Consider the following 16,159-nt stretch of genomic DNA (forward strand, 5'->3'; position numbering starts at 1 on the left):
ATTCTCACGTGTACAACGTGTACAACGTCTCGTGTTGTAGTTCGTTGACCTGGCGCAAACGGGCATAGTTATCGTAGGGGATCGAGCTGGTATCGTTATCGGATGGACCCTGGAACTGAGGGGCAGCCAGCCGCCCCCAGCTGGCGGGGGAGGTGCACGGTTCATGGTGGTTTATAAGGTCTACTGCTGGTGGCCAACAATGTCCTTCGGGACATTTGGTCAATGTGAGTATTTCCAAGCGGTTTAGCGTTACGCTTTGTAAAACAAGAGACTAACCACCTCGCAGTTGAAACGATACAGAGAAGATTAGCATGGCCCCTGCACTAAGGATGACACGCTACTCAAAGAGACGCTACCAATTTTTTTCTCACTCTTTTGTACCTAACATAATATTAGTTATACAGCCAACAGCCAAGCAAGATGAAGTATCAAGGGCCTCCGACCGGACCTTTTGTGGGGAGGTCAAGGGTTCGAGCACCTGCAGGTCCTTAGTTTTTTTTTCCTACTCCGTAGTCATTTTCATATTTGAAAGGCTTGCCGGTTGAGTCAGGATTCCCTATCCTTGAACACGCGCATGCTTGCTTTCTCTATTTAGCCAAGAGCAAGCCAAACCGTGGCTATAATACATCAAAACATTCCATCATACTACTCGTTTCCGATTACCTTAAAACGAGAGGGAAAATAATAATAAAAAAATAAATAAAACAAGACAGCAACCCAACGCCAAATATCCATCACGAGGCAGATAAACCTATACAGTTAGCTTGTCTATTCCCGAATAATGAATCCCAACAACCCCCCCCCCCCCCGGGCATCAGTCCTGCCACAAGCGCCCCAGGAGGCCCTCCTCGCTGCCGAGGACGCCCCTCTTCTCCTCGTCGACGGCGATGCGGAGGATGAGCTCGCCAAAGAGGCCATTGGCCCAGCCGAACCAGGCGCGCGTCCACTGGCGCTCGTCCCAGGCGTTGACCGTCTCGTGCACGACCCCGGTGCCGGCGGTCGAGTTGAGCACGGCGAAGAGCTGCTCGGCCACGGCGGCGTCGCGCTCCTGCGCCGTCTCGAACCCGGCCAGGTCCTCGAACGCCGTCAGCCCGGCCACGATGGCCGCCATCGGCCAGCCCTTGCCCGGTCCAAGGTGCGGGCCCCCGACGGCCGAGAGGGCGGGGCCCTTGGCGAAGTAGGGGTTGGCCGTGCTGAGGACGAACCGGCGCGTGTTCTGATACACCTTGGCGTAATCGTGCTTCTTCTCCTCCTCCTCCTCCTCCTCGTCGGCGGCGGCGGCGGCGGCGGATTGCCCGTCTGCGTCTGCATCTGCCTTTTCCTTTTCCTTTGCACCTGCCGGTGTCTTTGTCTTTGCCTCTGCGTGGCCGTCCGTGGCGGGCGCCGACGGCGGTGGGACGTCCCGCCAATCCTCCTCGGCCTCCGTCTTCTTGCCGCCGCCGGCGGCGGCGGCATCACCGTCCTTATCATCACCTTCTTCGCTCCGGGCCGCGTGCTTGGCTGACCGGACCATGCGGCTGCCCGGCGCGGCCGCCGGGCGGGTGTAGTTCCACAGCGGCATGGCCAGGAGGGAGGGGACGTTGGCGTCGTCCATCAGGTTGACGCCCCCGTAGCCGTCGACCTCGTAGGCAAAGATGTCGCCAAAGTCGCGGTGGTGGACCACGGCATCGAGCGCGATGCCCCGGCGGATCCCGCCCGCGAGCTTGCGCATCTCGGTGGTCAGGTTGGCCGCCTTGGCGTGGAGCCCGCCGTCGGCCAGCCCCTGCATGATCTCGGACGCCTGCTCCAGGTAGGCGGCCCACATCATGTTGCTGGGCGTCAGCAGCTGGAAGATGCAGGCGTCGTCGCTCGGCCGGAACGCCGACCGCACCATACCGTTCTCCCGCACCGGGTTGCCCAGCCCGTCGTTGGTCAGCGTCTCGGACCCGCGGTTCGTCCAGCCCGTGAAGGTCCACGCCGACGGGAGCACCCGCCCGTCCTCGTCGTAGGTGCCCCGCCGCATGGCGGCCGACGCGTCCACGGCCGCCTCGACCGCGTCGACCCACGAGTACTTGGCGAAGAAGGTGAGGTCGCCGGTCCGGCGGTAGTAGGCGGTGCTGATCTGCAGAAAGGACGCCAGGCTGTCGAGCTCCCACTTGCAGTCGAAGACGAGCTCCGGGTCGTACGCCGGGAACGGGTGGTTCTGGTGGTAGGCCGCGTTGTTGGTCGGCTTGATGCCGCTCTCGGCCGGCGGCTGGAACGAGTGGCAGTAGGGCGAGATGATGATATAGCGCGCGTGCGCGTTGATGAGCCCTCGCCAGAGGCTGGCCAGCGAGTCCCGGTCGTCGGAAGGCTCCAACAAGGGCAGGTACGAGTACACCTGGCTGGCCGAGTCGCGCAGCCACATGGCGTCGATATCGCCCGTGATGACGTAGGTGAGCTCCTCGTCCGTCTCGACCGTCCCCCCCGTCTCCTCGTCCTTGCGGGTCGCGTAACCCCGCCACTTGACCATGGTGTCGAGCGTGTTCGGGTAGCTGTTCTCGAACAGCCGGAAGAGGTCCGGGTCGCGGATCACCTTCCTCATGCGCTCGATCAGGGCTTCCAGCGCCGGCAACCGGAACTTCCTGCACTCGGGCGGCGGCCGGACGTAGGGAAACTTGCGCCGGCCCTCGGACAGCGGCCCGGGCTTCTGTCGCTGCAGCGTCTCAAAGTCGACGCACGCGACCGAAGGTTCGGCAGTAGCGGCGGCGGTTGCCGTGGTCGCGGTCCCCGTCTTCTTGGCCTCGTCGGCCTCCTTAGCTTGTCCGGTCTCTTTGGCCTTTCCTGTTTCCTTGGCGTTCTCGGTCTCCTCGGGCGCCTTGGTCTGCTCGGCCGCCGTGCTGGTTGTACTCTCGCCCGGCCGGGGCTCGGACTCGGCCTTCTCGCTACCCTCGCCGGCATCTCCTCCCGTAGAGGTCAACGGCGGAGACGCGGCATCCTTAGGCTTCTCTACCTCCTGAGCAGGATGGTCGTGTTCCGGTGTCGCGTGGTCTTGAGGGTCATGGGGTGGCCTGGCGACATCGGGCGCTGCGTCCGGGTATTGTGGGTCCTTGTGCAGATCAAAGGGGTCGTGGGGGACAACGGTAGACAAGGGCGTCTGGTATGTGAACCAGAGCACCAGTGTGATGAAAAGGAGGGCGAGGGTTATGAACCGCACCCGCCGGGAGCCGGTCAGGAACGGAAAAGCCATCTTCCGCCGAGTGTCGTGGGACCGTTGGTCCACCACCGTGCCGGGGTCGTTGTTTGTTGTTAGTATTAGTATTGATGTTTCCGTTGCAGTTGTTTCTTGCCTCGGAGCCGCTTGGACTGGGGCCCCAAAAAAGACCCCAAAAATAGCCCGAGAGGAGCCAATTGGTTTCAGCACAGAGGGCGGGCTCAAACCCCCAGCGATTCGCTGGTGTGCTGTGTAATCCTGTATGCCCACTTGATGAAGCGGGACGGGGATGGTCTGGAAAAATAAAAAAAGACGAAAATGCAAAAACATGCGCCGCGAGAACGGAGGTTTTGTGTCGTGACTAGCTGAGACCTGAAGGGGCCTCGACCGGAATCCAGATGCCGGATCGTGGTATTCTTGTGCGACAAGGGACTAGCTTCTGACTCATCGGCCAATGAATGCATGGAGACGTGCCGGGGGGGGGATTGACAGCTCTGCGAATCCCGTTTCGTTCGTTGCCTGCTTGGTGGCTGGAGCCTGGAAGGTTGTTATCAGTCCAGTACAATAGGCTGCGCAGAAACGCGCAAGAGGAAAGGTTTAAGAACCAGAGCGTTAGATAGTAAGGAGCGGTCTCTCCGCCGACAAGGTCGCGAAATTGGCGAACGCTTGATGCTGGAAGACAGTTCAACCGGGGCCCCTTTGTGTTGGTGTTGGTGTCGTGTACATAGTACGGAGAACGATACTGACAGTTCAATGCGATCTCCATCTCAAACCTTCCAGCCAGCCAAGGATATGTTGTCTCGAACCCGCATCCCATCTCATCCCACAGTGACAGCGTCCAATTTCAAAACAAGACATCTAACCCTGTTAGAAATCTTGCGAAGACGGGTCCTCGCTGCTGCTTGACATAAGGTTATCCTCCCCCTCCTCCCCCTCCTCCCCCTCCTGTTCTTCTTCTTCCCCTTGCTCTCCGAGGTGCTGCTTGTCTGGAGGCACCCAGGGCTCCACGTCCTCGCAACCCTTCGGCACGCGGCACAGGTCCCTGACGTCACACGTCTTCCACAGCACTTCCCGCACCTCCTTGAACACCTGCTCCGGCGCGTCCATGGCCCAAATGACATCCAAGTGCTCGTACTCGGGAATGACCTTGCTGTGGACGACCCTGACGTGCGGCTCCCGGCCGCGCTCGAACCGCCTAAGCAGTTTTTCGCCGTCCACCAGCGCGTCGTTGCCGCAGACCCACAGCGCAAAGGGCGGCGCCTGGTGATTGTACCACGCCGTCGACCGCCTCGGCTTCCTCTTGCTGTACGCCCCGGCCGCCTGCTCCGACCTCCTCACCCCTTCGTCCCCCTCCATGTCCCGGACCGGCCGCGCCAGCACCGACGACGACAGCGCCCCCCTCCCCTGCTGCTCCTGCTCCTGCTCCTGCTCCCGGGCGTCCTCCCTCTCCTCGGCCCTCCACTCCTCCCTGGTCGCGAGGATGCACTTGTGCCTGGCGAAGCACTCCCTCCCTAGCCACCAGCGCATCGACTCGGAGCTGACGTAGACGGGCGCGAACTGGAACATGCGGTCCCGCAGCCCGCGGTCCCACCGGGCGTCGGTCCAGTTGAAGAGGAAGGAAAACACCTTGTACCCGAGCCAGCCGTACACGCAGGGGTGCAGCGCCCGGTGCATGGTCATCATGAGCGGGATGAAGGCGTGGATGCCGAACATGAGGCGGAACATGGCCGGCGAGATGATGCGCATGAACTTGAAGTACATCTTGCCGATGAGCGGCCCCGCGTAGGCGGCGGGCGCCAGGGCGCAGAAGACGGTGAGTTTCTCGCCCAGGTCCGGGCGCTGCTCCTTGGCCAGGGCCACCAGCGCCTGCGTGGTGCCCTGCGAGTGCGCAATGAGCCCGAGCCGCGCGAAGCCGGTCTCGACCAGGACGCGTGACGCCAGCGCCGGCAGGTCGAAGACGCCCATTTGCCGTATATTCCAGCACCACATGCGCGGGTCCGAGTAGTCGAGCAGGGCGTGCTTAGGCGAGAAGCCGCAGCGGTTGTTGCCCAGCCAGACGTCGTAGCCCGACTTGCAGAGGTAGAACGCCAGCGACGCGTCGTCGTTGACGCAATACGCGCCGGAGCTCTGGAGCAAGCCGTGCATGAGGAGGACGGGGAACTTGGGCTTCTGGTTGTTGCCGTGGCTCTCGCCCCGTGCGCTGTTGCTGCCGTTGGTGCCGTTGTGAATGGGATCTCTTTGGTTGAGGCGCTCGGGGGTGTCTGGGCCGCCAGCAGCGCGGTCTCTCGCGGACAGAGGTCGGTATTCCCTCGGATCATAGACGTGCCAGAGCTCAATGATAAAGCCGTCTTCAGTCTGGACTTGGAAGCTTTCCATGTCCAGACCAACGCGGCGGGCATAGTATGCCGGATCACACACAATCGGGTCTGGCCCTCCTTCGCTGGGTGTGAAGCCATCATCGCCGGAGCGGATACCCTCTCTCCATTGTCGTTCTCTCTCAAGCCTCTTTTTCCTCTCGTTGACCTCCTCGGCGTAGAACGGACGGGTGCGGTCGGGGTCCCGCAGTGTTGCACGCAGCCAGAGCCGCCGCAGCGACGGGCCGATGCTGGTGAAGAGCGCACCGAGGACGATGACACTGAGAAAGGCAAGGCTGAGAAAAAACGACGATATCTGAAACACGCGACACTGGAGGTTTCGGAGTAGAGAAGGAGGGCCGTAGAGTGGTAACGGCGGGAATAGAGGGTTCGTGTGCGTCGGGGGCATAGCCCGCCGAAGACTCCCGTCCGGCGATTTTGCTCCCCGTTCTTCTGCCTTTTCCGCGGCAACATCAACCGCCCTCTTCATTGGTGACGCAGGCCCCTCTGCACCGATGCCATAGTCTTCCCCGCCTGCCGATGCTACTGTTCCAGGTTCGTGATCTTGCAGCTCTTCCCGCAGCACATTCAGCTTGTGTGCCTCTTCCAACGGCACCGGAGCCAAGCGGTTGCCGTCCGCCGTGACAAGTCCTGGGTCTCGGGGCGTCACAAAGCGTGCTTCGGCGGCGACTCCGTCCCCGACGGCGGTTTCGGACGGATGCTGAAGGGACATCTTCTCGGCCTGGCTTGCAAACTCGGCGACAGCCCGGTCCCAAGAAGAGCCATCGCCATCTTGACTGGACGGGGAACGGATTGGCTCCTTCTCACGCGGATTGGCCTCTGGTACTGTCATGGTGGCAATGGAATGTCTAGGTCCTGACTGCGAGGTCTAAAGACAGACACAGACGAGATGAAGATTTCACGGGTCGTACGATGCCAATGGAGAGCCGTACAAGCTTTCCGGAGCATTTTCGACGTGAGCCTTGCTCAATTCGAAGGAATTGGAAAAAAAAAAATAAAAAAGAGGGAAGGGAAAAAGAAGGAAAGAGATAAAATGGAAAAGAATTAATCGAGTTGTTGCTTTGAGTGTGTTGGATATGGCAAGGTTCACGTTGTCAGGAACCAATGTACTGCCACTCAGTCGCGACGTCATCTGCCTTGGGGAGAAAGCGGGAAGAAAGCGGGAAGTTTAAGCTCCCCAGATCTGGGGAGATTGACAGGGTTCGCATTGGCTCCTGGCATTGGGCCATGTGAAGATCTCTTGAATACGGATAGTTATCTCCGGCACTGCTCTCGATTAACTCGGGTTAGGGTTAGCCACACTATACACCAGTTACCTGCACCACTCTCCGGGCCGGGCGAGCTGAGCGGGCCCTCAATGTGCCGAGGCGAAACCCCAGAGCCGAAGCTACCTGCACCAAGGGTCTGGGGTGCTTCGCAAGAGATGCGCCGAACGATTATCCGTAATCGGGTTTGAAGATGGGAACCTGTGCCCGAGCTCGATTCAGGAGAGCATAGCGGAATTCTCTAATCTCGCTTTTTTTCACGCCGCATCCCAGGTGGACGACCACTTTGTTCTAGGCTGGAGCAGCTCGGCACCGACTCCGATCGCCCAATTGCTCTCTCTCTCTCTTCGGATCAGAACAGTCGTCGGGTGACTCCGACCACACATTCCCCCACGGGAGCGAAGCGCCACGCCGCCCGGCCATCCGCCATACTCTGCCCCCTTGCTCCCGGCCTTCACGATGGCAGCTTCCGATGCAACTGGTAGCGTCCGCCGGAGACGGGTACGGCGGCGTCGCCATGACAAGGCCGCAGTCTCGGCGCGTCTGGTCCTCGACGACCACATCAAGACCGACGTTGGCGTCGTGTCCGAGGATCTGTTCGCAGAGCTGTTCCCCCATCTCCAAGACTGTGTGTTTGCCACTCCTTGTTTCTTTTCCAATTGCCAATCATTCTACTGCATCGGTGCTAATTGTTGTGCGCACGATGTAGCCCAAGATGAAGGCGATCGGTTCTCGAGCCTCCCCACCCCCTTGCACATTGCCATCGCCCCATGGACGGCCTCTCATTCTCCCGAATCCACGAACTGGGCGATAGTCCCCGTCACCCCGTCGACCGCCCTCGCCCCCTCTACCATACAATTCTCTCCCTCGTCTTTGGCGCTGCAGTCCTTCGCCCTGAATCTGAAGCAGGTCGCCCCGTCGCAGCTGAACACCCGGAGCAGGAGCGGGATCGAGATTTTGGTGCTGGATGTCGCTGCCATCGAGCTAGACACCGTCTTTGTGAACCTCGAGGGAGAGTCGGCCAAGCGACTTGAGAACGGGGAGGGCACCTTCTTCCGGGACCATCCCACTACCGCGGACCGCGGGAAGGCCCCGGCTCCCTCTACCCCCGAGGCGCGCTTGACGGCCGCCCTGCGAACCGCTCTCCGCTCCCTGAAGGTCGTCCACACCGGAGACCTGTTCCCGCTCCCTCTGCCGCCGCACCCTGTCACTCATGTCCCTCCAAACCCCGGCAGGATCGCCCTCTGCGAGCCCGTCGCACAGGGAATCCTGGGTCCCAACACCAAGATCATCGTGTCGCGGGGCCGCATCCACTCCAAACACAGCCGCTCGTCGGCCCCGATGCCGCAGAGCCGCGGTCTGAACGGCACCACAGAGGACGACGAGGACACGGCGAACGACCAGTTTTACTCGGCCGCCGAGGAGGGCATCCGGACTGACACCGCGACCGAAGAAACGGATGCCACCGCAACCGATACGGAATTCGAAGAGCCAGAACTGGAAGAGGAGGAGGAGGAGGAGGAGGAGGAGGAGGAGGATGCCCTTTCGGACGATTCGATGGACGAAATGATATCTCTCCAGGCGCCCACGCTGTCGTCCACCATAACCAGCGGGATAGGCACACCCTCCACCATAGGGCGCGGGCGGAGGATGAACGGGATGAGCGGCGCCGCCTCCGTTTTCTCCAACTTCACCGCAACAACCGCAAGGCCGGACCGGCCGCGCGGCCGCTTGTTCAAAGCCCAAGGGCTCGTGCAGCCCATTCCGCCCGACCTCCTGCACCCCAAGCCCGCCGCTGTCGACGATGAAGAGGCACGCATCTACGTCGACACCAAGGACCTGACCCGCATAGGCTGCTTCTCCGGGGACTGGGTGCGGGTAGAGGCATCCCAAGGGCCGCCAAGTACCGGCTTCGGCGCGTTGGGCCTCGGCGGCTTCGTCGAGCAAGTCCCCGACGAGGTGAACTGGCGGTCTGCGAGGGTCTATGGGCTGCCGGAGGGTTACTCCAACCGCCCAATGGCCCGCGTGGCGAGCTCCAAGCACGACGGCCGGAGAATGTCCTTTTTCGAGTCCCAGGTCCAGGGAACCTCGAGCCCCACCGTATACCTCTCGCCTGTCATGCTCGCGAACCTCGAGAATCCTCCCTACCTGCGTCTCGCGCCCATCAAGCGAGCCATGCAGGCAAAGGGGCCCCAGCCCAAGTCATCCGTCCCCACTCAACCGCCTTTTGCTCGAGAGGTGATCTTGCAGCACGTTCGGACGCCGATCCCCGTGGAGAGGGACGTGCAGACTGCCGTCATGGCCGGCCTGAAGTATTATTTCGAGAGCAGATTGCGCGTGGTCAAGACGGGAGATCTTATCGCGGTGCCCATTGACACCCAGCTAGGGCGAGCATTGCAGGAATCCACCGCGGCAGGCGACGATCCGGCCGTCGACGACGTGCTGGGCCTGATCGCTAGTGGAAGGCCGGACCGGGGCATAAAGTACGACGAAGTCGCTTGGTTCAAAGTTGGCCACGTCCAGCCGGTGAAGCAGGAGTCGGCGGAAGAGAACGAGGAAGAGGATGACCCCTGGGGCTCGGTCGCCTGCGTCGACATCTCCGTGACCCACCTGGAGCAGACCGGCTCCGTGACGAGCCGTGTCCCCGGCACGACCTCAAATACGTGGCCATACTACCTCGGGATCAAGAAGCTCCCAAAACGACACCATGGTCCTTCGAGCCCGCTGTTGGTGGAGCCAGAACGGCAGTACGTCTCGCCGTTGAGACGCAAGGTCAGGGAGCTCGTGGCCGCGGCGACGAGCAAGCCGGCCATCCATCTCAAGATGCCGCCCGTGGCCATCCTGCTCGTTTCCACGCAGCGGAGCATCGGCAAGGCCTTCACGGCGTCGCAGGCCTGCGCCGACATTGGCCTGCACACCTTCACCATTGACGCGTACGACATCGTCAACGACTCGGGCGCCGGCGGGAGCGACGTCAAGACGGCCGGCTTCCTGACCTCGCGCGCGGAGCGCGCCATGAGTTGCGGGCCGGACTGCTGCGCCCTGCTGATCCGTCACATCGAGGCTCTGACCGCCGACCGGATGGTCTCGTCCATCAAGGAGATCTTGGCGGATGCCCGAGTCCTGATCGCCACCACAACCGAGGTCGAGAAGGTGCCCGACGGCCTAAGGGCCCTGTTCACGCACGAGTTGGAGATGAGCGCGCCGGACGAGGCGGAGCGCGAGGGCATCCTGCGCACCATCGTGGACGACCGCGGCGTGAGTCTCGACCCCGAAGTCGACCTCGGCGGCATCGCGCTCAAGACCGCGGCGCTCGTGGCGGGCGACCTCGTCGATGTCGTCGACAGGGCCCTGGTGGCCCAGCAGTCTCGCCTGGAGCAGCTCTCGGCAAAGGCGACGAGCGATGGCCAGCCCGTGACGGTACGAGACGTGCAGGTTGCCGGCGGCCCTGCCGCTTCGGGCCTCACGAAGCAGGACTTCGAGGTCGCCGTCGAGGCGGCCAGAAAGAACTTTGCCGACGCCATCGGCGCGCCCAAGATCCCCAATGTCACCTGGGACGACGTCGGAGGGTTGAACAACGTCAAGGAGGCTGTCACCGAGACCATCCAGCTGCCGCTCGAGAGGCCAGAGCTGTTCGCTAAGGGCATGAAGAAGCGGTCCGGCATCTTGTTCTACGGGCCCCCCGGTACGGGCAAGACGCTCCTTGCCAAGGCTATCGCGACCGAGTATAGCCTCAACTTCTTCAGCGTCAAGGGCCCCGAGCTTCTCAATATGTACATTGGCGAGTCCGAGGCCAACGTGAGGCGGGTCTTCCAGCGAGCGCGGGACGCGAGGCCGTGCGTCGTCTTCTTCGACGAGCTGGACTCGGTCGCGCCGAAGCGCGGAAACCAGGGCGACAGCGGCGGCGTCATGGACCGCATCGTCTCGCAGCTGCTGGCCGAGCTCGACGGCATGTCCGGGGGTGGAGAAGACGCGGGCGGCGGTGTCTTCGTCATCGGCGCGACCAACAGACCGGACCTGCTCGACCCGGCGCTGCTCCGGCCCGGACGCTTCGACAAGATGCTCTACCTGGGCGTGTCGGACACGCACGAGAAGCAGCTCACCATCATGGAGGCCTTGACGAGGAAGTACGTATATATATCCCCCTCGCATAATAGACAACACCCTCCCCCTCCCCCCTTTTTTTCCTCCCCGCTTCTGACCATCTATCTACCTTTCCTACTAATATGTACGGATCAACTAACAACAACCTCCCCTTCCTTCTCCACTGTTAGGTTCACCCTCCATCCCTCCCTCTCCCTCCGCTCCATCGCGGAACGCCTGCCATTCACATACACGGGCGCCGACTTCTACGCCCTCTGCTCCGACGCCATGCTCAAGGCCGTCACCCGCCAGGCCAGCCTGGTCGACGCCAAGGTCCGGGCCATCAACGCGGACCTGCCGGCGCACGGGCTGCGCGCGCCAATCTCGACGGCCTACTTCTTCGACCACTTCGCCCAGCCCGAGGACCTGGCCGTCATGGTCACCGAGCAGGACTTCCTCGACGCCCACCGCGAGCTGGTGCCGAGCGTGAGCGCGGGTGAGCTGGCGCACTACGAGCGGGTCAGGGCGACGTTCGAGGGGGCCAGCAAGGACAAGGACAAGGAAAAGGAAAAGGGAAAGGAAAAGGGTAGCGGAAAGGAGGTAGGTGGTACCCCGAACGGCGCCGGCGTGCCTGCCGCGGCGAGGCTGGGGCTGGGGTTGGCCGGGCGGAGGACGGCGTCGGCCGCCTCGGCGGGGACCGCCGGCGGAAAAGGCAAGGGCAAGGCAGTTGCTGGTGGGAAGGGCAAAGGGAAAGCGGTTGCCTTGGGGAGTGAGGACGAGTTCGATGATGACGATGAAGAGAGAGGGGAGATAGAAGAGGATGGGGACGAGGAAGAAGAAGAAGGGGAGGAGAGTAGTCTGGGCGGTAGTGGTGGATATGGGGCGAGGGATAAGGGAAAGGGGAAGGAAGTGGCTCCTCCGATCGCCGAGGCGTCTCCGTTTTTTCGGGATGGGACGGGGAGCGGCGACGAGGGGTTGTATGATTAGGACGGGTTGGGTTGAGGGGATTAATGCACGCATAAAGAAAAGCATGCACGGGTAAGTAACCGGCATGCACAGGGTTGCTGAAGAGTCTTGAGTATGACTGCAAGCATGAGAGAATGTTGTCCAAGGCCCCCAACAACCAGCAGCAATTCTTAAAGGACCTTGTTACGCCAGCATGCTTGCAAGGTGCACTAGTTAATAGCTAACTACCTGTACCATAACCCAGAAACAGGACTTGGACAAAAAATGCTGCCGAGGTTGATACCATATCAAACAACAAGGTCGCCCCCGTCTCTACTGCCCCTTCCCTTTCGCCTCCCCGCCGGCCCTTCCCTCTTCCTTCTTCTTTCCTTCTTCCTCGTCATCTTCCTTCCCTTTCTCCTCCCCCTCTTCCCGAATCGCCTCGGCCTCCTCGACGGCCGCGATCTCGGCGGCGCTCGCCCGCTCCACGGGCGCCCCGTGCAGCTCCGTCACGGGCGGCTCCACGTCCCGCGGCTTCCAGCCGGTCGACGTCGGCGACTGCACCGGGGCCGGGCCGCCGGCCGGGGCCTTCCAGCCCGAGGAGGTGGGCGACTGAAGGCCGGCGGTCGTCCCCTGGGAAGCCGAAGAAGAGGTGGTAGTGGTGGTGGTGGTGGTGGTTGAAGTGGCGTCGCTGGCCTGTGTGCTGGCGGTCGCGCTTGTGGAGGAGGGGGATGTGGAAGCAGTGCTGGCGCTATTGTTGTTGTTGTTGTTGTCCTTGCCGTAGACCTTATCGCGGAGGGACTGCAGGTGGACTTGCTTCGCCTTGGCGGCTGCTTCCTCGGCTATGCTGCGGACGGGAAGGGTGACATTGGCGGCGGCTGTCGAGGCGGCGGAGGCGGCCTTCTCTGTAGTGGTGGTCTTGGACGCTGATGCTGATGCTGGTGCTGGTGCTGGTGCCGGTGCCGGGGGCGCGGGCGATGCCGTCGTCGCGGATGGCGCCTTCGGCGCGCCTGCTGGGGGCTGCTTGGGCGCCTGGTGGATGGAGGGTTGAGTGTATTCGTCGTAGTAGAAAGTGACATGGTCCTTGAGCTCGCCGTACTCGTTCCACTCTTCAATTTCAACGATGTCCTGGGAAACCGCGGCGGATTAGTACGCGGCCGGGAGCAAGGGGCTCAGACGCGGGGATCCTACACCCAAGACCATGCCCATCTGCACCAGCCCCGGGAGCTTGCGCTGGCGCCCGTTCGCATCCTTGCCGGCACGGCGGCCCCATAGCATGCGGGCCTTCTCGTCGGTGGCAATGTCAATGGCCTTGAACGGTATGCGGTTGGCGCGCAGGATGGTTTCGAGGCGCGACGTCGCCGTGACGATGTGAGAGGAGCCCGCCGTCAACGACGTGTAGATGTACAGGGCGGGGTCGGTCGAGTACGACTTGGCTTCGCTGCTTTCGGACGCCATGGTGTTGCCGGCGCTGCCTGGAGGACGCCTTTTTTTTTGATCTGTTCTTTTCTCGGTTGTGTTGGATCGCCTTGTCTCCCAAGCTCGAGATCGGGCGCGAAGGCCAGGTCCTAAAGCCGTGAAGGAGGGGCACCGCCAGCCAACTTTTGCGGGGTAGCTGAGGAGGGGCACTCGCACCCCTACCAAGAACACCAGCAAAGGTTGGGAAGAAAGCGATGGATTTTTGGGTGGGAAAAAAGAAAAGAAAAAAAATAAGGAAAGCAAAAACAATATAGAGAGAAAGACCTCGAGTAAATAGAGCCTATTGAGATTATAGTTGTAGGAGCGACTACAACGGCTGGCTGCCCTGCGCAAGGAGACAAAAAACGTGGGCGTCTTGTCTCAGAGCTCCTGCGGCCGCGAGACATGAAACACGTCGGTTCAGTGCCTATCACCCATTGCATCTCCCGATGATGCAACGCAATCCACACAGCCGATCTGGAGTTGGCGCCGGATCTCGTCGACGAAGCAGGCCTCCCGCTCTCCATAAAAAGCACACATTCCAGTCAATCGTGCTTTGTTGTTGTCCCAAATGAATCGACCGAGAGGACCATGGCTAACAAAGCTCGCCTAACAATGCTCTCTAAAGCTTCTTTCAGATCCGATCAATGACGGTCACACTTGTGACAAACGGACTCGGTTCAACATAGATCGGACTAGCAGGCGCAGTCGGTGGGTGGCGGGGTTTCCTCATCATTGCTCGGAGATTCTCTTGTTGAAACGAGACCGTGACCTGTGACCACGTTGGCGATGTGCACAGAGAGCAGGCTGAGAACAAGTCCTTGTTAGATGGTAGTACCCCTTTCAAAGGGCAAAGCCTCGACAGAAGGCATCACAAAGCGTTGGTGTCTCGTGTTTATCTCATTGAGCAGCGCCCCCCCGCCGGAATCAGCAATACGCCGGAGATGGAGCTAGCAGTATATAGAGGCAATCATAAAGCACGATGATACATGGGACTGCAGTTCGAGGGCAAGCCGAGTCGATATCACACCAGTTCATCCTGCTCCCTGTTCCTGTGTGCACATACCACTTGACCGTTGGGGAAAGAAAATATGTGTCTAATCGGTCTTTTACTCCCCTTAAAGCAGGAGAAGGAGACACGAAGGCATAAGCGAAGAAGCTCAAGTCACAGACACTCTGAGCGCCCGCACCGAGAACGAACCCATCGACGAGAGAAGGAGAGGGTGAGGGATTCGGCCGTCTTGGCTGAAGAGGCCCTGGCGCGGCTATGCCTCTCGCTGGAGCACAGTCTCGTCGAGGAGCGGCAGAGATGGCAAGAGCAAACCCGGCTGGACATGTCGGAAAGGCACCGCCTAGGACTCGAACGAGAGCGGACGCCGTTCGAAGAGGCGCCGCCATACAGCCCCCCCAACACGGCACCCGACGCAAAACCCGAGCCGCCGCATCCGAGCGGCCAGGCCGACAGTTCCCATTCCCGTGGCAAAGACTCGGCTGGCACGACATACTGCTGCCGCCACTGCGTCTGCACCCGCTGCGGTTCCGCCACCACCGAGTGCCCGGCGGTTCCCGAGCTCGACGCCACGCGGATCGGAACCTTCACGGACAGCGGTGCCGATTCGCGGAAACGACAGTTCCGGTCGAGTGGTGGCCCACACAAACCTTGACGGCGGCCCGATGGGAGTGATGGGAGTGGCAACGACAGTGGCGGAAATGCGGCCGGTTATTGCCGGGAACCAAGGAGAGCCCTTGTTGGTGTGTTCGTCCCATGTTGGCGAACTGGACGGATCAATCCATCTTGTCTATCAGAGTACTCCGTAGTCCGTAGTTATTCCGTACAACGCACGTGAAACATTAGAATCGGCTTCCCAATTTTAAAGAGTCGAAATTTCGCGGGGACTTGGCATGGTGAAACCCCAAATAACTACACTATTGATGAATCTGCAATTTATGGTCAAGTGGAAAGGGGGGCTCTTGTCAAACACGGATTACCCATGTTAAATGCTGCCGACCGAAATAACGTTTTTGCCAAGCTATACGTGCGTTGCAGTTTCACGCCCACCGACTCCGACCTCTTTTTGGGGGATCCCGATTCCCCTTCAGCAGGGTCTGGAGCGTAATGCGCGGGGCTCGCTGTGGATACATGGTTAACTATCGCAGTACTCTGTGTCATGCAGTCTGTTGTACTTCTTCAAAGTAGAGTTGCGATCGCATATACACTATATCGCAAGGTCAGCCTCGGGGCATGCGATTGTTCCCCTCTTGAGCTTCCGATAAGCCATCTATTTTTGCTCGCGCAGCCGCGCGAAGCGGCATTTTGAAGTGTATGACAGTGGCATGCCCCCTCGCTCGACTAGCGCGGCAGGGTGTATCGAAGGATGTCCCATTTGCTCGTTTTGGGCGTTGGCGCGGGCATTTGTCGGCCAGACCCGTCTTAGAGACACACTCTTCGGCAATGCCTCCAACACACACGCGCAGATAACTATGTGGCAAGCAAGAAAAGAAAAAAGAGTTTTGCAGACTCCAGCGTGCACTACCTTGCTGCGCAAGTGGACACCGGCATCATCAGCCCGAGTGGATTGATGAGTTGTTTCCTGGTGCCGCATTGGGCGCTGACAGCCCAGAGCGTAGTGTACAGTACTTTGCAGATCGGACACAAGCATGAGGGGTGGTTCTGGGGCCCACCGCACTCAAATTTCAAGTGGTCGATGCTCCCTTGTCCGCTGACCGTCCCTTGCAGGCGGAACGTGCCCGACCAATCACCGGCACCCGCTCGTCAAAATAAGGGTCTCCACCCCTTCATCGCTGCAAGGTACCGGTTTTCGCCCGGTCGATTGCGTGTCAATCCCTGGGCATCCCTGGGT

The 16,159-nt window shown here is 60.8% G+C and overlaps 5 protein-coding genes across 5 annotated transcripts; 2 read left to right on the forward strand and 3 right to left on the reverse strand.

Annotated features, from left to right (window-relative positions):
• Positions 1-805: 805 nt before the first annotated feature.
• P884DRAFT_255330 (uncharacterized protein) lies at positions 806-3,527 on the reverse strand. Its single transcript, XM_069440977.1, has one exon. The coding sequence runs from the start codon at positions 3,500-3,502 to the stop codon at positions 815-817; it is 2,688 nt and encodes an 895-aa protein (XP_069300465.1). The 5' UTR covers positions 3,503-3,527; the 3' UTR covers positions 806-814.
• A 254-nt stretch (positions 3,528-3,781) lies between these two features.
• P884DRAFT_76705 (Alpha/Beta hydrolase protein) lies at positions 3,782-6,705 on the reverse strand. Its single transcript, XM_069446075.1, has one exon. The coding sequence runs from the start codon at positions 6,377-6,379 to the stop codon at positions 4,040-4,042; it is 2,340 nt and encodes a 779-aa protein (XP_069300466.1). The 5' UTR covers positions 6,380-6,705; the 3' UTR covers positions 3,782-4,039.
• Positions 6,706-7,271: 566 nt separating this feature from the next.
• P884DRAFT_192588 (uncharacterized protein) lies at positions 7,272-11,882 on the forward strand (the record flags this gene model as incomplete). The annotated part of the gene is made up of 3 exons (XM_069437689.1): positions 7,272-7,440; positions 7,522-10,939; positions 11,087-11,882. The coding sequence occupies 3 exons, from the start codon at positions 7,272-7,274 to the stop codon at positions 11,880-11,882; spliced, it is 4,383 nt and encodes a 1,460-aa protein (XP_069300467.1).
• A 169-nt stretch (positions 11,883-12,051) lies between these two features.
• On the reverse strand, positions 12,052-13,672 carry P884DRAFT_236948 (uncharacterized protein). Its single transcript, XM_069440013.1, has 2 exons — positions 13,032-13,672; positions 12,052-12,968 (listed from the first exon to the last, which is right to left on the reverse strand). The coding sequence occupies exons 1-2, from the start codon at positions 13,296-13,298 to the stop codon at positions 12,174-12,176; spliced, it is 1,062 nt and encodes a 353-aa protein (XP_069300468.1). The 5' UTR covers positions 13,299-13,672; the 3' UTR covers positions 12,052-12,173.
• A 523-nt stretch (positions 13,673-14,195) lies between these two features.
• On the forward strand, positions 14,196-14,962 carry P884DRAFT_327253 (uncharacterized protein; the record flags this gene model as incomplete). Its single annotated transcript, XM_069445521.1, has 2 exons — positions 14,196-14,402; positions 14,511-14,962. The coding sequence occupies exons 1-2, from the start codon at positions 14,390-14,392 to the stop codon at positions 14,960-14,962; spliced, it is 465 nt and encodes a 154-aa protein (XP_069300469.1). The 5' UTR covers positions 14,196-14,389.
• Between the last annotated feature and the right edge of the window lie 1,197 nt (positions 14,963-16,159).

Source organism: Thermothelomyces heterothallicus (genome assembly GCF_042370625.1).
Source record: "Thermothelomyces heterothallicus CBS 202.75 unplaced genomic scaffold P884_scaffold_3, whole genome shotgun sequence".
NCBI lineage: Eukaryota > Fungi > Ascomycota > Sordariomycetes > Sordariales > Chaetomiaceae > Thermothelomyces > Thermothelomyces heterothallicus.

Excerpts from the sequence above, each read along its gene's own strand:
- P884DRAFT_255330 (XM_069440977.1), bottom strand. The coding sequence starts at position 3,502 with ATGTTTTTGCATTTTCGTCTTTTTTTATTTTTCCAGACCATCCCCGTC.
- P884DRAFT_76705 (XM_069446075.1), bottom strand. The coding sequence starts at position 6,379 with ATGACAGTACCAGAGGCCAATCCGCGTGAGAAGGAGCCAATCCGTTCC.
- P884DRAFT_236948 (XM_069440013.1), bottom strand. The coding sequence starts at position 13,298 with ATGGCGTCCGAAAGCAGCGAAGCCAAGTCGTACTCGACCGACCCCGCC. Across the intron at positions 12,969-13,031 it reads AGATGGGCATGGTCTTGGGT|GACATCGTTGAAATTGAAGA; the intron begins GTAGGATCCCCG and ends GCGGTTTCCCAG.